This window comes from Drosophila obscura, unplaced genomic scaffold (assembly GCF_018151105.1).
Source record: "Drosophila obscura isolate BZ-5 IFL unplaced genomic scaffold, ASM1815110v1 contig_4, whole genome shotgun sequence".
NCBI classification, from domain to species: Eukaryota; Metazoa; Arthropoda; class Insecta; order Diptera; family Drosophilidae; genus Drosophila; species Drosophila obscura.
In genome coordinates this window covers 3,611,263-3,634,935 of record NW_024542828.1, presented here as the reverse complement: position 1 = coordinate 3,634,935, position 23,673 = coordinate 3,611,263, and the positions used below count along the sequence as shown (strand labels likewise).

The 23,673-nt window shown below is 44.9% G+C and overlaps 3 protein-coding genes across 4 annotated transcripts in view; 1 reads left to right on the top strand and 2 right to left on the bottom strand.

The window, feature by feature from the left end:
- Positions 1-3,700: 3,700 nt before the first annotated feature.
- On the bottom strand, positions 3,701-5,564 carry LOC111071635 (zinc finger and SCAN domain-containing protein 12). The gene is made up of 4 exons (XM_022363087.2): positions 5,287-5,564; positions 4,532-5,184; positions 4,340-4,474; positions 3,701-4,271 (listed from the first exon to the last, which is right to left on the bottom strand). The coding sequence occupies exons 1-4, from the start codon at positions 5,428-5,430 to the stop codon at positions 3,977-3,979; spliced, it is 1,227 nt and encodes a 408-aa protein (XP_022218779.1). The 5' UTR covers positions 5,431-5,564; the 3' UTR covers positions 3,701-3,976.
- Positions 5,565-6,009: 445 nt separating this feature from the next.
- On the top strand, positions 6,010-12,217 carry LOC111072854. The gene is made up of 4 exons (XM_022364936.2): positions 6,010-7,281; positions 7,345-7,587; positions 7,653-8,112; positions 8,181-12,217. Exons 1-4 carry the CDS (start codon positions 6,512-6,514, stop codon positions 10,788-10,790), a joined length of 4,083 nt encoding a protein of 1,360 aa, XP_022220628.1. The 5' UTR covers positions 6,010-6,511; the 3' UTR covers positions 10,791-12,217.
- A 2,191-nt stretch (positions 12,218-14,408) lies between these two features.
- Positions 14,409-23,673, bottom strand: part of LOC111074955 (histone-lysine N-methyltransferase, H3 lysine-79 specific) — a 49,254-nt gene continuing 39,989 nt past the window's right edge. The window contains exons 5-8 of one of the 2 annotated variants that reach the window (XM_022367997.2): positions 19,402-23,334; positions 19,088-19,336; positions 18,450-19,010; positions 14,409-16,204 (exon numbers count right to left, since the gene is read on the bottom strand). In XM_022367997.2, the coding sequence (XP_022223689.2) occupies positions 15,078-16,204; positions 18,450-19,010; positions 19,088-19,336; positions 19,402-23,334 (5,870 nt within the window). In that variant the 3' untranslated portion in view covers positions 14,409-15,077. Of the gene's footprint in view, positions 16,205-16,704; positions 17,080-18,449; positions 19,011-19,087; positions 19,337-19,401; positions 23,335-23,673 lie in introns of those variants that run through there. The other variant, XM_022368005.2, reaches the window with a different exon arrangement.

Below are 23,673 nucleotides of genomic sequence, written 5' to 3'. Positions count from 1 at the left end.
AACTGCCCCAACCGCCTTTTCTTCAGTGTAATCATCCTTATAAAGATTTATCTATATATTTGCCTTATTGTTTGCTATAGAAATTATTTCATTTGTTTGTGTTTATTACAATCAAATCTCATTCAATGCCAGTGCCTGTGTCTGTGTCTGTGCACGTTTCAAGGAGAAATCGTTCATTTTCCACAGCGTTTACTTTTAATGGTTCGGTTCGTCGAATGTTTTTGCGGGGGATTTTCCACATCTTAACTCTGGCCGAGACCTACAAATATTTGATGCGCCAGAGCGTCAGTTGTTTCGGGTTTTATTGATTGGCGGCGGCGTGCCTGGGTTTATGGGTATATCCTCCCACCCAGCATCCAGCAGCAGAAGCTTTGAGCCTGCCATTCTGAGTGCTCTTGGTCTTGTTTTGGCTTGGCTTTCAAGCGTGAACGTTGCGCTACATTGAAAGGGATTTCTCGGCATTTAAATGGCTTTCCCTTTCGGCCCGGTAAGATGTAGGATGCTCTCTCCCTTCCCCTCCTCTCTCTTCTTCTCCCTCCCTCCATTGGATGCCTTCGACTATGAGCAACTAATTTCCTTAGGATGGGAATGGCAGGCAACCACAAATGGAGGAGCCTGAGAGGCATCCTGTTGCACATGCATTAACCATGGCATTCATAACATTATGCAAACTTATACAGGAACTACATACACATATATTCATGTACATATACATATATACACCTTTAGAATACACCAAGAGATCCCATCAGCTCTTCCGGTTTGTCCCGTTGATGTTCACATTGTTTATGCTTTGGAATAAATGAATATAAAACATTTAGTTTACAGCTGCCATTTGACAAGCCAAGCACTAGCCTCAGTCGCCTCTTCCCCATGGGAGGTGGTTTTGCATTTTCTTTTAATAAAATACATGAATTATGCAGAATAGTTGATGCCAAAGATGTGGGGGACAGATAGAGATGAAGATGGCGACACTCCTGAGTTGATTTCTGAGCTTTCCTCTAAACCACTTGACATTGAAATGCCACTCAACCCGGCCACACAGCGGCAGCTCACGAGAGATAGACAGTTGGAAGATGGAAAAAGTTGGCCAAGTTCTTTGGCCTTCTATTTGTAAGTATGGGTGTACCTGTTTCATATGCAAACTCTCTCAAAAGATTTGCCAATGTCAGTGCTGCTGAATTTGCAATTCAGCTCGTAAATTTACTGATTTGTTTGCCACAAAAAGGTGGCGGCGGCGATGGCGGCGCCTCTTCTGATGAGTCATGGCACAAAGGTCAAGGCTAAGCCTCAACCGAAAAGGTAGAGGCTGTAAAGGGTTCTTCTTTTTGTGTGGGGGAGGGTGAGGCAGAAGGTTATAAATTTGCAATTGATAGCCCTGGACTGCCACGTAATCAGTTTAAAAGGACCGAATCTCAATTTGGCAATTGAGTTTCGTCTGTGGCTCTACGTTCACACCCATAATCCAATCGTTTGAAGCGCTTTTATGGATTCGACATGTCAAATCGCGTGCAAATTTGTTTGAATTTGTTTCGCTGTGGCTCCCATCCTGCTCGCTGTGAGTCCTCTCATGAGCCCATGCCTCATCCAACTCGCAGCAACACCACCACTACCATTCCGCAATCAAATACAAAACCCCATGGGGTGTGCAAAAGGTTTTTCCCGTGTCCATAAGAAATTTGTTTGTGTTCTTTTTGTTTAACACTAAAGTGGTAAAAATACACAGGAGAAAACAAGCAAAATAAAAGAGAGACACCAGCAGCAGAGGAAACAAAAAAAAACTTATTCAAGTCATGTAATTTGGTGGGGGGGAAACTTCCTTTGATATGGTACATTCCCTCATGTTTTGTATGCGTTCCGGTGCAAATTGGTTCTGTTTTTTTTTTTTTTTTCGTATTTTCATTTATTTACTCGCGGCGACATGTAGCCATCCATATTTATTGCATAATTTTCCACACAACTCCCACACAGAGAGGCGGCCCCAAAAGACACCCAACATTGATTGTGCAAATAAGGAAAATCAAATATTGCCCAGCACTTCAATTTCGTTTGGGATTTTTACTCCCAGGGGCAGGCAGCAGTTCGGGGGCCGACTGACAGTTTCTTTTGGGGTTCCCCCGATTCCCGCCAATTCGCTTTGTGCCCCTCGCCAACCCCTTAATTGGCAATTGAAGCGCTTTGATTAAATTAAAGGATATTCATTTAGTGTTTTTTTTTTTTTTGGGCTGTTCGGTTCAGCAGAACTCTTTTATTATATTTATGAATCAAAGTGGAAAGAATATACAATATTATCGTGTCGGTTCTTTAAATTCGGTTTGGCGCATTAAAAAAGCGGTATTTTTAAAATTTAATTTTAATATATATTTATTGCAGTTTGAACGATGCAATAACAAAACAACATAGATCTTCTGCCAACAAAAGAAAGAAATAAGAATCTCAAGGGTATTTTAATATTCGGTCTTACTGGGACCCCCAGCACTAAGAAAATAGTTTTATCCGATAGATGAATCAATTTCCTTTTTAAAGAATTATTTTCATTTGATTATTATATAAATGTCTTATCAAAAAAGATTACCGGCAAAAAGTTCACAAAGCCAAAAAAATATTTAAGAATGTACCAAATGTTGCGCAACACTTCGAGTGCTGCAAAGAATTTACCAAATGTTGCAAAGCGTATGTTGCCATAGGATTGCTACAAATTTGCTACATGGTTGCTACTACACATACATTTGCATGTAAAAATCATGTAAGAATGACATTCGGAGGCGAAAATCAATTTGTTTAAGCATTTTTTTAAATAATGTAAATTATGTACAAATGTTTCCAACTACAGTCCACCGCAGGCAAAAATTGATCAAAAGAAGCCGGACCAATACACAAACCGCCGCCCCGTTTGTCCCATGCTTTTCCTCTTCATACCATTTAAACAAGTGGAATTTAACGCCAACGATCTGAACAACACGATCCAGTACATAGAAGCTTTGTTTGTTTGAAAATGTACACAGGTTCTTTCTCCGGCCACAAATCGAATTTTTGTCTGAATTCCATCGTATATTTATTTTTTCAGATTTATAGAAGATTATTTTCCTTTGAAGTATATGTATATGTATTTTTGGTATATTGAGGGTGCAAATCGCTACTTATAATCGTAGGCCAGAGAAAGCATCATATTCATAGTCTGATAAGGGTAATTTCAATTGGTCCAAGGTAGATAGATAAGCACATATAGACTCTAAGAGTCTATCGTCATCCAAGAGAAACGAACACTGAACAGACATTCCTGTGTGGTGTGCTTTATAAACATTAGACAAATATCCTCATTCCTTTATAAACATCACCGTGTATTTCTATATTTACGAAAAGCTCTTTATGACTAAGGCCCATATTCATAAATACTTGGCCATCGACTTGCTTGACTCTCAAGCAAATAATACATGCCCTTCAAAGGAGCGTTTATATATGATTAATATAGACATCTATCTATGTATCTTATAACGCTAACAAACAGATTTGCAAAGCGGTTGCTATCCATAATCTACGAATATTAACTTTACGACTCGGTTGTTCGTGCTTGGTTAATACATCTATAATACAACACAAAAGGGCATACAGTTTTGTTTTCGCGAACAGATTTACATATATTGATGCTGCATTGACGGTTTGTTAGTCGCCATCGGCAGACATGACAATTCAATTGTTCTATTCAGCACAGATGAGAATGTTTCTACTACTATTGCAAGGAATTTGAAGCGCCTGTGAAAGTTCTCAGCCAGTCCAAAGGACCCGCGACTTGTTTGCTCGGCTTTTCATTTGCCTTGGAAGAATATAGTACATATATAAATTATATATTGCTAGAATTGCTGTAGTTCTAGTTGGGGTTTGCTATACATTAAATTGGATTTGTATTCAGGTGATACAGAGTAATATTTGTTTAAGTGTACGATACGATCTAGTAGGAGTAGTATCTATTTGTTCGTCATTGCGTCTGCATATCATTGACCTCGTGCATCATCTTGACTTCGTGCATCATCTTGACCTCGACGCCCATCATCTCCACGCGCGAGTTCTCTGCAATCATCACAGCATTCTGATGGCATTTTGTTTCCTCGTGCTGACGCATGTGGTGGAGCAGACGGAAATCCTTCTGGCAATAGTCGCAGCGATACAATTTGATGTCCGAATGGATGAGCTCGTGCTTGGTGAGAGAATGGGCATAGGCAAATGCTTTGTCGCATACTTTGCACACATATGGCTTGACGCCACGATGCACACTGTGAGGAGAAGGGAAGTGATCAGTTAGACAGGTGTTGTGATTGTGATGAATATGTTATCCACATACTTCTCGTGTGCCTTCAAGACGCTCTCATAGAAAAATTGACGGCTGCACCAGCTGCACTTGAAGGGCTTGCTACCGGTGTGAGAGTACATGTGTTTGCGCAGCTGTTCGCGCACATGGAACTCGGCGTCACACAATCTGTAAATGCACATGAAAGCAATCATTAACACCCTTACACGGGGCCGCAACACTTACTCGCACTGGTATTGACAGACAGTGTCATGACGGCGACGATGCTCCATCATACGTCCGCGCTTCTCGTAGTAGTTGCCACAGATATCGCAGATATATCCGCCCTTCATCACATTCGAAGCGCGAAGTCCCTCTACACGGCGGTTGCGTCCACGTTTGTTCTTGAGACTGGCATTGGCCGCCTCTGTGAGGACCAATTGCTGTGTTGACGTCTCCTCGAACGGTTTGCTCTCGAGAATAATTTCATTCTGTTCGGGATTCATTTCGATGGAATAATTATCCTCCAAATACTCAATATTATCTGGTATGAGCTCCTGCTCTTGGTCCTCCTGCTGCTCCTCTTCCTGCTCCTGATCCTGATCATGCTCCTGCTCTTGCAGCTCTTCGCCCTCTTCCAACACAAGGTAGTCCCCGCCTTCGGTTTTGTCGACACCCTCTTCCAGAATGTAAAGTGTCTCCTCACCCTGCATCTCACCTTGACTATCCTCCTCCTTGATGAACAGCTCATCCGTCTCATCAAACATGCCTATCTCCCGGCAATAGTCTTCAATGATCGCCTGCTTCAGCAAAGCCTTTTCGCGGAACTGAAAGGCCATATTGAGCTCCACCTTGCATGTCTTGCAGATGCCTTCTGGTATACTTTCCTTGTCATTCAGCTGAAATGAAACGCAATTAAACAATGCACTTTCAACACACAAATAACGTAAATAGGAAGTACGAGTTAATGTGAGGGTGGTGGCACGGGGCACGGCACCTACCTTGCTGTACGAGACTCCGAGCAACTGTATAAGCATTTCGTTAGGTGTCTCCTCGCCTTCCTCGCGTGTCTCGTCGAGGCGCTGCAGGCGTGGGCTCTCATCCAGGCACACCCGACAGGTTTTCGGGCCAAATTCAAGGGGCATTGTTGTGCCTTGGTGTTATTCGGCTTAATATTTAAAGAACCGCGTTATTAGCAGTACTTTCAGTGTTAAAATTTGTATATTACGGAAAGTGTTGTGTAAAGCGAGTGAAAAAATTCTCGGCCATTTTATTTCCACAGGGATGGACAGCCTCACTAGACTCGCTGGTTCCAGTTGGTGGTTCTCTAAACAAGATACATATGTACGTTTTTGTATGGTATTTTTACAGTAAAGGTGCATACAAAATTAGCTTCATCTAATATTTAACTAACGAATGCTTATCGCGTTACTAAATGGTGTATTTATGTCATTTTTAGTCATTTTGAAGACTTCTGTTTGAACTGGTTCACTGTTTGGCTGCCCTGGTAAGTAGCGATACCGATAATAGCGAGAACATCTAAATAAAATCAAAAACACACTGCACATGTATTAGCAGACAATTGTTTGTTAATAAACGCCGTTTTTATAAACATTCTAAGAGCTCAACACTTGCAATGTTTCAATTTATCTAAATGCAACACCGTGTTTACATCTAAAAATGTTGGTCAAAAATAGCACATTAGGTGCTCCGACCATCTGGCAACACTGTGTACAATTTCGAGACGCAGAACGCAAGAAATTTTCTTATCTCTAATCGAAAAAATGGATTATTCCATATTATTTAGTTATATTCTAATTAGAAAGTCGCATGTAGAGTGGCACTAGAATAGTCTAGACAGTTTTTACCTGACAACGTGTGCGTAGCAAGGCCCAGGGCTCGCACATCGCGCCCAATCGAATCACAGTCGATCGCGAAAAGCGAAAATGTAAATGCTTTATTATCTTGCAATCCGTATCTTCCGCCTGTGTCGTTCCGTCGTAGTCGTCACAGTCGCCGTCAAAATGTTCGTCGTGCCAGTTATCGACTCCGCAATCTTCATCTCCTAAAGCAGACCACTACACACGCGTCAGCTCGTCCGCCTAGTGCGTAACACACTCCACAAGAGGGAGATCCACACAATAAAATAACCAGAGCAACAGCAGAGCAGGCTAAACGAGTGCGGGGAATCGGAGGCGCCGCTAGCACCTAGCCAGCACCTATATCATGTCCGAGAAGCATGGCCAGCTGGGTGCGCAGTGGACGAAATCAGCGGCGGCGCCAACAGCATCAGTAGCAGCAGCAGCAGCTCTAGCCTCGGCTCCGTCTCCCATCCCGCTGCAGAAACTAACTGCAAATCCGAGTCCAAACTTTCCAGCCACCAGCCATCCGTATGGCAATTGCGGGATACCTGGACTCCCAGGCATACAGCCAGCGGACATACCATATACCTCGGGACGGTTTCAGGCCCCGTCCATCATCCATGCCAAGGCCTCGCCCCTGACCATCGTGCCAGTGGGAACAGTCCCTGGCCACCACTGTCCCCCCCAGAACTCGCCCACGAGCCACCACACAAATGTACCTGTATCCGTGACCGTACCCGCTCCCAGCGGTTTTGTGCCGCCGCCGTTTACAAATGCTGGCAGTGCCGCTACATCCGTGCTGCAACCAAATCCGTTTGCAACGGCCGCCGGGAATGCCTTTGCCAATGCCTTCAACTTCAATACGGCCCAACAGCTGATGCATGCCATGAGTGGCGGTGCATCGGGTGTGGGTGCAACAGGCGCGGCAGGAACCACACCGAACACAGCAACAGCGACGCCTGTCATAGCGGGCGTGGGTCCTCCACAGAGACATCCCGTCGAAGCAGTTCCCACGACCAGTGGCGTCATCAATTCCACCATTGCTGAAAATGTAATGAATGCGCTGTCCAACTCGAACGCTGCCTCTGAGGAGAAGATGCGACGCGTGCAGCAGGTGATTGAGGCCAGCATTGAGTGAGTAAATTTCCATTAACTGAAGGAGAGAGGTATTCATGGCATTCTCCTACCCCTCCCCAGTGACAATGCGAAGCTACAAATCTCGCAGATCCTCGAACGTGTGGCGGTCTTAAAGCCAATTGAGAAACTATTTCTCTATCTGCGTCTGCCTGGAGAGTGCGCGGACTCGGATCCATTGAGACAGCCACAGAATCCGCTGGGTACACGCTCTGAGATTAATCACACCATCAATTGGGTGCGCTCCCACTTGGAACACGATGCACAGGTCTCCATACCAAAGCAGGATGTATACAATGATTACATGTGAGTGCAAGAAACACATTTCCATTTGCATTGAAGGATTTGCTTATATTCCTCCACTTTTGCAGCGCCTATTGCGAACGCCTGAGCATAAAGCCCCTGTCCACCGCGGACTTTGGCAAAGTCATGAAGCAAGTTTTTCCGGGCGTGCGTCCACGTCGTTTGGGAACGCGTGGAAACTCGCGCTACTGCTATGCGGCCATGCGTAAGACCACAAAGCTAACGCCGCCGCAGCTGCCGGCGCTGTGCAAAAGCGAACAAATCACAGGAGAAGATGACACAGCGACTGCCGCTGCCATGCCCCAGATGAATCACTCGCCGAGTGTTGTGTTGCCTCCGATGGCGACTGGCGACAGCGATAACTGGGATGTGGTGCGCAGTTGGGCGGAGAAGCTGCTGAACACAAAACTGGACAGCATTGCAGAGCTAAGCACGCGGATCAAGAGCAACAATGCCACGGTTATGGGCGTAAATTTGGGCGCCAAGAAGTACACACCCCGGGAGCCCAAAGAGAAGCGTGTTTTGGCCGTAAGTTTGGGAAGATCAGGGAGGAACATCATAGAATGGTTTGGCTTATACTTTCTCCATTTTTGCAGGACATGGGACCACTGAAGAAGCGACGCAAAAAGAAACGCAAAGGCTCTACATCCTCAGAGTCGAGCTGCAATCAATTGGTGGCTGGGCAGCAGGATGCAGGCAGCAGTCAGGATGCCATCGATGAACTGAAAACGGAGCAGCTAGTAAAGATCAAGCAGGAGATTATAGACTCACCCGTACACCAGTCACAGCCCCAGTCCCAGCAGCAGCAGCAACAGCCCCCAATGAATTATCTGCATCAAATGATGCCCATGAACCTCGCCACAGATCAGCGAAGCAACAGTGCGGTACGCAATCTGACGCCCAAGATCATGGAGATGGGTGGTGTGGTGCCGCCAACGGTTGTGCTCACTCAGCAGCAGGATGAGCCATTGCCCACAACGATGGTGATCAAAGACGAGGTGGAGGACTACAATACATCCAATATATTCTGCAAAAAAGTGCTGAAGGCGCAGCAAACGAAAGGATTTTGGGCCAATTCCCCTAGCAGCGGCACAACTGGCGGCGGAGGAACCCTGCTAGTGCCGCCAGTGATCACAACGACAGCGGCAACACCACCGCCACCGGACATCTCGCCGGGTCCCATGTCCATGGGACCCCCAGCACAAATGATGATTTCCAGTTCTGTGAGCCCCTCCAGCAGCATGGACAGCCACAACACCACACCAAAAGTGGCCTCACGCAACATGATTCTGCTGCGTGCGAAACGTCTGCTGGCGGCGGAGAATGCCGCTGCGTTGACGGCCGCTACCGAGGACTCGGGACTGCCGGAGAATCTGGGTTTGCCCAGGGAGCGGGTGATTAGCATCTGTAATATGGATAAGCACGAGCTGGATGACTACTTCCTGCCCGTTGAGGATGAGGAGAACTCCGAGGAGCCCGACACCGAGCTGCTTCAATATTTTCAGATGGGAGACGCTGAGGAAAAACAACTGAATTCCTTAGATGCTGTAGAACAGAACAGAAATCCACAAGGAGCACCGACAACAACGTCGACGACGACAACGATACAGGCGGGAATGGCGCCAGCGATGCAACAGCAGGAACAGACCCAAACCCAGCAGCAACAGCAGCAGCCGCAGCCGAATCGTGGAGCCACAGCGACCATGCCCTCGCCACAGGGGGGATTGGTCGTCTCATCGACAATGTTGCCCGGTCAAGCTAATGTGGGTTCTGCCTCAGCGTCTCTGGCTTTAATGTCAAAGAAGCATCAACACCAACAAAACCAACAACAGCAGCAGCAGCAGCTGCCGCCACATAACCAGCAGCAGCAGCAACAACTGCAGCTGCGAACCAAACAGCTGCCAACGAATGGCAATCCTAACCAGAACAACAGACGAAAGATCAGCCTGAGCAATGCCTCCAGCAATGGCAGCAACAAGAACTGCATATTTCTGCCCATATCCCCCAACATCAACAATGGAGGAGCAGCAGCAGCAGGAACAGCGACTGTAACGCAAGTGTCTCAGAATCAGAATCCAACAAATTCCAATCAACAAAATTGTTTTGCCAGTCCTGGCGTCACGCGAATGCGGCAACGTTCCAGTTTGCTAACCAAACAGCAATCCTTGGACTGCGATGGCAATCGCGATCCCATGATTGGGGCAACGCGTAGAAAACGCTGCTACGTCTATAGCTATCCCACAAGCACCTCAGCCTCGGCGCCGCCAAGCCCCTCGCTGCTGCAGCAGTGCATGGTGGGAAATTGGCCATTTGGTGGAGCAAACTCCTTTCCAGAAACAAACAGTGCAGATCCCTTGATCAATCAGAACTCTATGGATCTGGAGACAAGCCTGGCCCTGACTGGTGGCGACGATCTGGATCTGACGGAGACGCAACGCTCGCAGTCGGTGCCGCTGTCACAGCTACAGAGGAGCTGCCATCCGTCGCCCAGCTTCAATCGGCAGGCCAGCTTTCAGGCTTCTAGCTATGCGAGCGACACCTTCTACTCGGAGAACAGCAACAGCCAGAATTCGGTGACTGTGGCACCCCTAAAGGATGTGGAAGCGGCTGCCGCGCTGCTCTATGACGTAGATGTGGGTGCCATGATATCGCCGAGTTTTAACAATAAGTTTGGGAACATTTCCCAGCAGACGGCCACCACATGCAGCTCCTCGGCTGGCTCCTCCTCGGGATATAGTAGCGGAGGTTCTGCGGGCATTGTCTCACGTTCTGTGCCCTCCACACCGCTGCCGCACCAGCAGCAGAACAACAACACTCTGGCGGCTCTTAATGGCAATGGAGTGGGCAATGGCGTAGGTGGAGGAGGCAACAACTTGAATGCCACAAATGGTTTCTTCAACATCTCGCCATCGTTCAACTGGGAAACATCGAGCAATGGCATTCAAGGGGGGCCCTACGTCTCGTACAGCGCACGCAATACGATGGATATATCCAAGTCGATGCCCACGACGCCCATAACGACGCCCAGCTTTCGCTACAGTCCCGTGGAGTTGCATCGGGATTTCCTGATCAATGGCTGCACCATAGACCTAGTGCCCACGTCTGCGTTTGTACCCGCGTGCAGCGATGAAAATCCCGCGCTGACCCTCAGCTCGGACTCGCTAATGGATGACAGTTCGCCCAGCAGTATACTGGATACCTTGTAGAATTTGCACGAAGAGAAGGCTCAGGAGGAGATTACAGAACCAAGGGAAGAAAAAGGAGAGGAGAAGGACGAAAAATCTGTTGCCCAAATGCCCGAAGATGCCACTGTGGTGGCCTATCTGCTGGAGCATGTGGATCAGTTGTAGATTGAAGCGTGCCTTCTCCGATCCGATCGTCCCGTTTAATTATATTGTTGTGTTCATTTTGTGTCTAGTAAATCCCGTGCCTCAACGTATCAATGTCTCTCCCACACTCCCACTGAATGAGCTTTCTCTTCGCCATAAGATCCCACACTTCCTGCTAAAACTAAACACTAAACCACAGCTTAGCTTCTAGCCTTTAATTGGTTTCAAAACTATCCTAAATTTCCATGTCCAAAAATAGAGAGAGAGAGTTTGAGCTTAAGCTCCTCCATCTATAGTCTCTATTATAACCCTCAGGCCCCACCCCATTGTTGTATATTGTTATTGTAATATTAACCTAATCCTTAAACCAATGATGATTGATTTCTGTATGTAAATGATAGTTTTTACTGTTGAACAAACCTTACAAAAACGAAACGAACTTAAAGTCTGAATGAAGGAAACGTGTGCAGAGGTTTTAAAAACGGAAAACAAATTTACAAACAATATGTAAAATGTAATTGTAAAACGAATGTACATCTTAGAGAACTAAACAACTATGAACACATAATCTCGGCCATCGTCGAGTATTCCTATGACCCCAGAAGATATATATAAATTTCTAAAGATGACCCCCTGAGGTCATATGGAACAAAGTTTTAGTTCAAAAAATTGTCAGAATTTAATTGTGTGTTTGTATGGTATTGTACGGTATTCAATTGTTCAGATATGGATATAGATATATGCATATGGATAGGCCCCTCCTTCGATTTTACTAACACTCCCCCTGAACGTTCTATTACTATACTTTCTATCTGTCTTTTTATCTTTAATGCTTTGATTCTTCTGCGATTAGTTATAAGTGTTTGTTTGTTATAAATGTTTTTTATATATTTTTTGTTTCGTTTCGGTTTACGTGTAGTTCTCTAGGTTTTTATCTTTACTATCTCCCAACCAATTTGGATTTTATGCGAGCTTTCTAGTGTCTGGAACTCTAGTTCTAATTTCGTTTCGTGTAGTCACAGATTTTTCTTCCAAATTTTAGCCTTAAAAATAAATATCTTTATTTCAGAATTTGTGTAACAAAGTAAAAGTCTATTACCGAATTCAATTCCGTTCTAAAAAAAAAAACAATTTTATGTGTGTGTAAAGTTTTTAAAAACATATTTTTAAACAAAAAAAAAATTGATCAATGTGCCTCAGGCTTTATTGTAAAACAATTCATGTGTAAAATGCATATACCACAGGAAAAACAAAAACCAATATACATACAAACATACAAAATGCATTAAAAAAAAGGCGAAAAAACACAATAAAAAATATACACATAAATAGTTTAATAGAATGTTATACGAGTACATACATTAAAAAAAATATACACTCATTTACACAAAACAAAAATAAAAGAAAAAACGCAAAACGCTAGGGGAAACAATTGAGTTTCAGCAGAGAATTTCTTATATGCATAGTCAGCAAACGTAATGTAATCATAAAGTCCTACAATAATCAGAAATCCAATCCAATAGACTAACATAAACACACTAAATCCAATATGTATTTAATGTCGTAAGTAAACGAAAGATAAACAAATGCACGCCCTAGGATCCTCCGCTTTCAGCAATAGCAAAAAAACAAATATACTATGCAAGTAGCAATAGCCGATAAGTATGGTATGTAAAATTAATGGAACATATTTGTCACCGGGAACACTTTATAGATATATAAAATTGATATGCAGTTATACAGAAACAATGCATTCAACTTAAAACGAACCAAAACTGTACTTTTTTATAAGATATTTGAATGACATAAAATACAGAACAAAAAAAAACCAGAAACGAGTTTGTAGATCTTTCTCTTTTTAATAACACTCGGGGATAAATCATTATCTTTTCAGTAACTATTTTTACAGCGCAGACAGTTCAGAGACTTTTCACTTCGCTCCTTCCAATTCCCACTAAAACTCACTGCATTGCATTTGTGTTAATTATATTTTAATATTTTTTATTAAACGTTTAAGTTTAAAATAATAATATGCAATAAATATTTGTTAAATATACATAATAATACTTTTTTAATGTTAATATGCATGTGTGTGTGCTTCTTTAATGTGCTTTCTTAACTTCCTCTCCTCTCACATTTTTCGCCGACATTTTTATATTCTTTTTATTGATTTATTTTATTGTTTAGTTTTTTATAAATTTTACATGTAAATTTAACTATTTTGTATTAATATTTTATATGCATTTTACATGACATTTTGTTTTAATAGCGCCAAAATAATATTCCATTTGCTACAACACTTTTGTATTTATTATATTTCGTTTCTCATTTCCGATTTCCCCGATTTTAGTTCGGGCTCTGTATATAATGGGGTATATTCCTATATAATATGTACATATATAATGTATGTACGTATAAAAGTCGTGTACTGCCCTTGCTGTATTTCCATTAGTTCCATAATATTGTTGTTTTTTAATCATTTTTTACACTACTCTAATAGCACATTTGAAATTCCCTTTATTTTCTATATATATATTTTTTAATTATATATCTTTTACGTATATATATATAATTTTTGTTTTAATATTATTAATTTATGCTTTCCTTTGTTTTTGTTAATTATTTATTGTTTGCTAATATATTTTGTTGGTGTTATGCTGTTTTTGTTGTTGTTAAATGCTTTTTGTAAATCATTTTTTTAATTATTGGTTTCCTGATATTTTTTGTTGAGTTTCTTCCCCGATTTCTATATATTAAATGTATAATATATGTATGTATATATGTTGTATATGCCTGCTATAATATATATATATATAAAATTGTTGTTATCTCGCTGAGGTGGAAAATTCATTAATTAATAAGGTTACTTGTTGTTCTGTTTGCTGCTGTTGCTGTTGCTGCTGCTGCGCTACTGCTGTTGCATGTTGCTTGTATACATTATCTAATTTCCTCTACGGTTCAGTTTTGTTTAGCTTTATTGTTTTTGTGATTAATCATCTGTTAAAGTACACATCATCTTTGTTGCTGCGGCTGTCTGTTTTCTTGAGCACTCCTATAGCATCCCATATTTTCCCATATTTCTATTTTCATATTTGCATTATTTAAAAAAAACTTTAGAAAATAAAAGAAGTATATGAAAAAAAGTACCAAAAGAATGTGAAATTGTCTTGTGCCATATATATTTATATATATATTATATATCGTTATAAAGTGCTGCTCAATTATTGAAATATTATTGCTGCCAAGTCTCTGAATGCAAAGAAAAAACTCTTTCTACTTTTTCTTTTATCTCTTTTTACTCTCTTAATATCATATTTCTCATATATATTCGTTTTCGATTCGGTTGGAAGCAACGTTAATTTTGGATAAAACGGGTTGGGGGTTTGGATTTTCTTTGGAGGGTTGGTCCCAATTTATCGTTCGTTAAAGAAAAGAAACCATAAGAAAAATAAGAAAAACAAAGTTCTTTAATTAGTTGACAATTTGTTTTATTTCAAAATTAATAATAAAGGCAAAAACTTTCAACTTAGGGACAAAAAACGTAATTAAACAATAAAAGAGACAAATAATTAAATACATAATAGTAATAATTGGTAATCGGTAATATAGAAAGTCAGTAACATTGTTCAATCAGCAAAGTGTGGGGGGTTCTCATTCTCGGGGGCTCATTATCATTATCATCCTCAAACTCGTTCTCTTATAAAACTAATACGAAAAAACGTGTCTAGCCTAATTTAAAATGTTTGCAATTTTCAAATAAAAACACACTAGTTTTAGTTGTAGTTATAGTAGTAGTAGTAGTAGTAGGGGGCTGGGCAGGACAATAACTATATATAAGAGAAGGGGCCGGGCAGGACAGAACTGAAAACAAATGTGAGGGAGGGTTGGGGGGCTATACAATAAGTTAACTATGCGGAAAAAACACAATTCATTTAGTTAAAATTATAAAAAACTCTTTTCATTTATTTTTTTAAATACATACAATATAATCCACCATATCGTGTGTGCACTGTGCACTTCCTCTCCATTCAAATATAAACTGGCTAAAAAGAGCATTAAGCATTGCATACTTTTGTGGCGCATGGGGGGTTTGGATTTTTCATGGGTTTTTGGATTTCATTTCCTTTTTCCATTCAGCAAATTGAACTAAATTAGTTTACTAAATTAATTACTCGTTGTGGTGGTGGTGTTATTATTATTATTGTTGTTCGCTCCATTCGGGGGGCATGTGGGTGGCAGCAACCCGTCGCCTGTCTGACTGCGGCTGTCCAGCGACCAGTCCCAGTCCTTGCCTTTCGGCCGGAACTTGGATGATTTGTGATGGTAGCCTGCATTATGGTTGGCACTGTGATGCGGCGATGATTTCTCTTTTGGGGATTTTCCCGATTTACCGCCCATCATGGTGGACACAACTGCTCCAACTCCGCTCGGCGTGTCCAGCAGTGCGGGCGGCCCATTGCCAGCTGCATCGGCTGCTGTGGGCGGCGCACTGGAATTGGAGTACGCCAACAGCTCGTCGCAGTCGTACTCCCAGTTCCGCTCGCAGAACTTCTTCTTGTAGTGCTTCTCCGAGCCGCTCTTCGACTTGCGCTGGTACTTCAGTGGTATACCCAACTCGTTGCCCAGCCCCAAGGGAGCAATTGCTAGCGGCGGCATGGCCACACTGGCGGCACTCGGACTCGGGGTCCGTGGCAGGCCCACATCCGACAGCGGCGGCGAGTCAATGGCACTGGGATCCACCGGGGAGACGGTTTTCAGGGAGCTACCAGCCGTGGACTTCATGCTGCTGTCGCTCAGATGATCCGTCAGATGATGATGCTGCTGCTGCTGTTGGTGCTGCTGTGACTGCAACTGTTGCAGCGGCTGCTGCTGTTGTTGCTGATGATGATGATGCGCCATGTTGTTGGCGCTGCTGTTGCTGCTGCCACTGCTGCTGCTGCCACTACCGCTGTTGTTGTGCTGCTGCAAATGGTTGCTCAGATTGTGCACCTGGCTGCTGCCGTACAAACTGTGGGTGCTGCTGCCGCTGCCACCACTACCAATCGGCAGCTCCAATTGCGAGGAGCTGGACGACGTAGACAGAAACGTGCGCACTGCATCCGAATTGCTGCTGCTGTGCGTGATACCCGAATCCGGCGATGTGTTGCAACTGATGGAAGCCGGCACTGTATCGCCATCAATGCTGCGTCGTGTCTTGTCCAATTCGGTGCTGGCAAAGGCCACCAATCGATCGAAACCAGAGCTCACGCGATGCTGCCAATGGGACTCATCATCAGCGGCAATGACATCATCTGTGGGATATGGAAAAATCAGTATTAGAAATTGGGTTTATTTTTTAATCTTAGCAGATCATTGAGATCTTAGTTTATGAGATAATTTTTTCGGATTCATTTTTTTTGTTTAGGATTCGTCGAGGTGTGTGTGGCCCTAAGCGTAGTGTTTTGCTGTGGTACAGTTGCGTTGCGTTTTGCGTGCAGCGGGGGAAATGTTTTTTTTTGTGTGTGAGTAGTTTGACATGGGGATTTCTGTGGCTTGTGTGTGTGTGTGTAAGTGGGTTAATGAATAAACGGAAAAGAGTGTTACGAAAAATGATAAATTGAGATAAATCAATAGAAAATTATAAGTAAAATAATAATCGTTAAAAAGGAAAACCAATTAGCGGCAACAGAACTTACCTCATGCTCGTTAAAATTTTCATAATAATTTGTTTTTATAAATTACGTATTTTTTGTTTTTCTGATTTGGTTTTTTGGCATATAAATTCTGTACTTTTCGTTTTTTTTTTTAGTAGGTAAATTATTAAACGCAAAAATTAAATATTTGTTTGTCTTTTTACTGTAGGTTTTTTTTCGAATTTTTCGTGTTATATGGGTTTTGTCTTTTCCAACAACAAACATGTTTTTTTTTTGGATTTGTTTTTTGTTTTGTTTTGGAAGCTGTTCGAATTTCGAAATTCAATCGATTCGATTCAATGGTTATTTGGGGGATATACTGTGGGAGCAACTACTACTACTATCGGCCAGGACATATCCATTCAAATTCTGATTGTAATTCTGATTACTACTCGTATATGATGCCGATAGTTTGGTTGCGCCCGACAGAGTCGTGCGAAGGCGACGTCTGGGATCGTAATTAGTTATAGTACGTTGCGTTGCCAAATCGTTAACTGTATGGAGTAGAGCATAATAGAATAGGGATCATAAGGAGGGCTGGATAAGATGGTTTAGGGTGGTTTGTTGTTCGTTATAACCAATTAACTTTGTATTTTTTGTTTTGTTCGTTTAGTATAATTGAAAATTAATTATGCATATTATTTGTAATAACATTCCAAAAGAGTTTGAGTTGGTTTTTTGTAGTTTTTTTGTGGTTAATTTTGAAATGTGTGATTGTTTTTTTTTGTTTTTACAAAAGAGGTTTGTGTTTAAGTGTGGTGTGTGGCGTGTATGGGGTGTGTATGTCTCTCGGATAAAATGTTATATATGCAAATATATAGATGACTGATTTGGCATGACGCTTAGGATAAAGAGGAAGGAGGCGTAGGTGGATTATACCATACTAAAGATTATAGAACACATGGAAGACGCATTGGAGTCAAAATTTATACGATTTTTGTTTCAAATGGCTCTATGTGTTCTTTAATCTTTTAATAGTACATTTTAGCATGTTCGAATGTTGTTGGATTTTGGTTATAATTGATTCCAGTTTGTTTTTTTTTTTATTTATATATGATACAAAAAATGCTTGGATATTGTTTGGATATTTTAATGTGTGTGAAAAAGTATGACAAACCCGTTTAATAATCGTATAATTTATTCAGTATAATTATTTTCTATTAACTAACAAGAAAAAAAGAGGAAAATTATAATTTTGGAATCATTCTTCTTTTTTAGTCTCTTTTAACTTGTACACATTTTCTGCTATCAGGCTCTGTTACAAAGCATTAAAAAATCAAAAATAGGATATGTATATAAAATAAAAATAATAATCAAAATAGCCACTCCAAAAATAAAAATCATAAAAAAAGCATTCAAAAATACAGTGTTCTACGAATAAATGAGGGTGGTGGGACAAAAACCAAGGTCTACAAAACAGTACACGCAACATTTAAAATGTTTTTTTTTTCATGTGATTTTTGCTGTTGTGTTTTTTCTTTGAATATTTACAATTAAAAAAAAGATTTGTATAATTTTAAGTGCACTAAAATGTGTGTGTGGGGTGTTTTTGAGTGTGTCTGGGTGGGTGTCTGTGTGGTGTCCAAAAATCAAGCTGAATCAGTTTTGGAGTCGGAACTGGAGGAGGAACTCGAAGAGCTCTCATCCGAGACCGACTCCTTTTCCGGTTCGACCTTCTTGATGGTTAAATCTTCTGCCTCCCGCTGAGCGGAGGAGAATCGTGTGGGATATTGGTGCTGATGGTAGAGGCGATTGTGTAATTTTTGTTGCGCTTTGTTATTGAATACTTGTGCAGGCGGTGGTCGTGGCTGATATTGATGTGCTTTTGGCCCTATCGTTTTGGATTGGCCCACATATAGCTTACCATCATCGGCGGCATTATTGTTGGCATTGGCATTGCGTTGCATTACCCCCAATGTGGGAGTGGTGCTCTGGCTGTGGCTGTGGCTGTGACTATGACTGTGGCTGTTGCTGTGGTGTTGGCTATGACTGTGGCCATGGGAATGTCCCAAATGTCCAGCGACTCTCAGCTGCTGCTGCTGGGATTGCTGCTGCTGATGGTGGTGTTGCTGCTGCTGCTGCTGGTGGTGGTGCTGCTGCATCAGATGATGTGGATTCGTGGACAGTTGCAACGGTCGCTCATCACCCATCAGGGAATTGATCTCCGGACTCATGAGCAGTGGTGGTTCAACCAGCATTTTCCCATTGTTATTATGGCTGCGTCTGCCACACGACGATGAAGAGGATGAAGGCGTTGGCGAGGGCGTCGTGGCATCATGTGCCGGTGGCGGTGGCAACACCTGTCCCCCATTGGCATACAAATGTGAATGGGCATGGACATGCGGCGGCTGCTCATAGTGTGGTATCTTTGAGGGTCGCGGCGGCTGTTGATGCGGCGCCAAAGGAGACGTTCGCTTGACCCCAACTAAAAGGAAGGCACAAAATAATCACAGATGAGTATCGAATTCTAGTGTAGATTGTGGCATAGATTCGACAGCTTACGCTCCACTTTGTGCGGTGTACTGCTGCTGTTGCTGCCATTCAAACTCGCTGCTCCAGGATGGATCGGATGATGTAGATAGCTATGGGCGGGTGGGGCCTGTCCATAATGCTGCTGCAAATCGACTGCTACTGCAGATGGTGTCGCTGTGGCGGAGGATGAGGCAGCTGCTGCTGCACGTCGTTGTCGCTCTTCTGTTTCCTCCTTATATTTCCTGGCACGCACATGATCCTGCAGCGAGGCAGCGAGACCTTAAAGAAGGAAAAGAAAGCAGAGTGAAAAGTGTTCGCTGTTAAGGATTCCCTGGAATACTTACCCTCCAGTGGAGGATTTGCGCCATTCAGACGGGGTCCTCTTAATGCTGCCGCTCCTCCTGCTGCTGCTGCTGCTCCTGCACCTCCCACACTCTTTGTCTTTTGCTCCTCATGGAAGTACGCCTCAATGCAGCCCTTCATCTCCGCTCGTGGCAGCGCCACTGTCTGATACGAATCCCTGCCAGAACGTGCGGGCGTAGGTGTTGCTGGCGTTGCCGTTCGACCGCCACTCTGTGGTGTGCTCTTCTGTACGTACGCTACATGGGCCAGGGTCGCCAGATTGCTGTTGTTGCTGCCCTGTCCAGCAGCCGCGGCTTGTGCTGCTGCTGCCCCACCACCTCCGCTGGCGACATAATTCGTGGGATGTGCCTCCTGGGATTCCTCCGACAGGGGTCTCACATGCACTCGCTCTGGTCGCTGGGCATTCAGATTGATGAGCAGCCGTTCATTGGACGCAGCCCGTTCATTGAAGCCTCTCTCCATGAACTGGGTCCCACTGGTGCTCATGTTGACAGCCGCATTGATGATCGTCTGATGGGAGATCTCCAGTGTGCGCTCAATCTCTCCATTCACCAGATCCCCAATGGTCTTGCCCGTGGGTGGCGGCTGTGGCAACGGTCCCTGCGGTGGCGGTGTGGGCTGTGGCGTCACATGCTGATTGAGCTTCTCCTGCGACAAATGGCGACGCAACGCCATCTTGGCGGGCGACACTTGCGTGTAGTCCGGCTGCGAGGAGTTCGAACTCGGGCGACTGGGCGGCCGTACGCGGTATGCACCGTAGTCCGAGTTGGCGGAACTTGCTCTTGGCAGCAGCTCCATGTGCTGCTGCTGCTGTGGCGGCTCTACCAATTGATCGCGACTGCTCGAACGTTGCAGCAAATTATCCGCAGGTGGGGCCTTGAACTCTTGCGGATGCGGATGCGAATGCGGATGCGGATGATGTGGATGATGATGATGATGGAGATGTTGCTGCTGCTGCTGCTGTTGGTGTTGCTGCTGCTGTTGCAATCGATGTTGTTGCTGCTGCTGCTGCTGATGATGCTCCTCGACTCGCTGTCGCTGTGCCACATGTGCTGCAGCAGCCATCATCAGTGCATGCTGCTGTTGCTGCTGCTGTTGTTGCACAATGAAATGCTCATAGCTGCTGGCACTCATCGAACTGCGACGACGCTGGTAGCCCAAATCCGCCGGCGTCGGAGGCGTAGGCTGTCCGGCCGCATACAGCGCTGCCATGTGGGAGGAGACCGGTACCTGAGGCGGTGGCGGCACTGAGGCGGCGCCCGAGGAGGGTGTGTGCTGCCTGGCCGGGGAGTACTTGTTGTGCTGCTCCTTTGATGCCTGATATTTGCCCGAAGGCGTGCTCTTGCCGCCATATGCGCCGTAGGGCAGATTTGCCGGCGGTGGTGGTGCCGTCGAGGCTGTGGCCCCCGCTCCGGGTCCCGGCAGTGGTGGTGTGATGGGGGAAATGGTTGTATTCGCATTCAGATGCATTAATCCCTGGGTGGACACCGTAATGATGTTGTGCAGATTCGAAGGCGGCAGCTGCTGCTGCTGTTGCTGTTGCTGGTGGTGCTGCTGCTGTTTGCTCCTCTTCGAGACGGGACTATGCAGTGGCGATGGAGATGGTTGTGCTGGCATTTCTGTTGGTATGGCCTTGCTCCTTTGCTCTTGATCCTCATTCAGCGCTGTCGTAATGATGCTCTTCAAACGGTCCTCAAAGTTTGCCACCTTCGGGGATTCCTGCTTGCGACACGCAGCAGAAATGGCAGCGGAGGAGAGTCCTCCCATACCCAAACCCAAACCCATTCCCATGCCCATGCCCATTCCAGGCAGCTCGCATTTGGGCAGCAGCGAAGGTGCCACCTGCAACTGTTGCACTTGCAACTGCTGTTGCTGCTGTTGTTGCTTTGGTGCTGGCATCAAAGTGCTATCCTTGTAATGATGTCCTCCCGCTGCTGCTGCTCCTGGTGCGGATTTAATGCTCACCGCAGCGGCACCAATGGGCATTTGCGTCATTTGTGGCTCCTTATTTTTGCCATTCAATTGATACGGCGGCACGCTAGTCTTTGCCTGGAAGGTGCCTGCCTCGATCTGCCGGCAAGTTTCCACAATTTTCAGAGCCAGCACTTCGGGATTTTCCTCCTGGATCTTCCCCACTTCGGGCACCTCGGGCCACTCCTGTGAGCGCACGCGATGTTCGCGACTGCGTCGGGAACCCTTCACGCTATTGGCTTTGGGTGGGGCAGGATTCAAGGATGAATTTGAGGCAGTTGAGGCCGCTAAAACAGCGGAACTGGCGCCGCTGCTGGTACTGCTGCTGCTGCTGGTGGCCAAACTAATGTTTGTGCCTTGGGCCAGCAGTGAGGCCGCTGTGCTCCTGTCCTCGGCGCTCTTTTGCAGCACTGTCGTCTCCTGTTCAATGGTGGACACTTGAGCGTACAGCTTCTTCCTTTGGCTTAGGGTATTTGCTATTTCCTTTAGGACCAACTCGTGGGCTGTCGTCTCCGAGAACTCTGACGGCAGTTCCAGCTTCACTTTGCCATTGATGGGACCATTGCCGCACAGTTTCTGATATTCCGGCAGGTTCTTCAGCTGCTTGCTGAGCAGCATCTTCTGTTCGCCCTCGTAGAAGGTTACCTCGTTACGCATTTTGCTCACCGTATGCTGCAGATCCTTGTGCCTGCCCACAATCTCCTTGGCTTGGGCAATCAGATCATTGGGCGAATTCACATTGATGCCCAGCTCATTCATTCGCACTTTGAGCAGCGCCACACTGTCGTCAATCAGGACTTTGATCTGCTTATCCAGCTGACTCGCACGGTTCTTCAGCCGCGACATGCGCTCCTGCTCCTGGGCAATGTTCTTTTGGATTTGCGGCAGATAGGCGCTCGATTTCATCACATCCATAAAGGACATGTACTGTGAACGCAGGCACTCGAGCAGGATCTGCAGGCCGTAGGGTGTGTCCTGTGGCGCTGCTGGTATGTCCAGCTCCCGATGGGACATTGTCTCCGTCAGCAGCGACGTCAACTGCTGATCGACGGTGCCCGGTGCCGCTGGCAGCTTCTTGGCCGCCGAATCCTGTGTGGTACTCAGAACCGTCTGCTTGTGCAGCGCATCCAATCCCACGATCTTCAGGGACTTTCTACCCCTGCCACCACCGACTCCCTTCTTCATGCGTCCCTTGCGCCCAGGCCCTGCGCTGGCGGCACGCGGTGCATCCTCCTTCGAGGACGACTCCTTGCTGGCCAAAGCCGCAGCGGCCGCTGCCTCCGCTTCCCTCTGGGCCGCCGCCGCAGACTTGCTGGCAATTGCCGCCTTTCGGGTGAGTTTTTTCCGCTTCTTCTGCGTGGCAGCACGCGCCTGCCGCAGACCCGTGACACTGGTGTTGGCCCCATTGCTGTTGCTGTTGTTGTTCTCCTCATCATCCGACTGCGAGCTCTTGCCTTTCGAGCTGGAAAAGTCATACCACAGGCGTCGGGTCATGGGTCCACTGCTGCCACCGCCGCCGCCGCCATTCGAGACGGATGTGGCGGTTGTGGCCGTGGTGGTGTTGCCACCATTGCCATTCGTTGCTTCGCCATCGCTCTCCGTGCTGCTCTCCATGTCGAGACTCCTCTGTTGTTGCTGCTGCTGCTGTTGCTGCTGCAACTGCTGGCGTGTCTTGGAGGCAGCTGCTGTGACACTTGCTCCTCCTCCTGCTGCTAGTCCGCCGCCGCTAACATTTGCTGGGGATTGCGATTGATGGCGCTGAGTGATGGTCGCTCCGGTCGGTCCGTTCGATTGCTCTCTTTCCCGCTGCTGATGGTTGCTGTTGTTGTTGTTGTTGTTGTTGTGGTTGTTGTTGTGATTGTTATGATGATTATGATGATTATTTTGCTGCTGTCCAATATTTGCCTCACGCTTGGCTCGATCACGTGTGGTGCGAACGGTACCTGAAGATAGAAATAGAGAGGAAGAGGTTAGTACATCATGATTGAACGGTAAAAGTTAGCTTCCATCAAAAGTAAAGTCAAAAAACGGCAGCGAAATGTATGAATTTTGATTGAAGAAAACTATATTAGACACATATCCATGATTGATCTTGATAAATATCCAAAATTTAGTCGATTTTCATGATTGATTATGATTGAAAGGACTTTTGTCATTGTTTGAGTTCCGCATTGAATGATTTAATTGATTTCGTGATTGATCCAACAACAGATTTTTACAATATCCATGATTGATCTTAAACAGAAACGGAATTTAAACGTTTTTTGTGATTGACTTGTGAT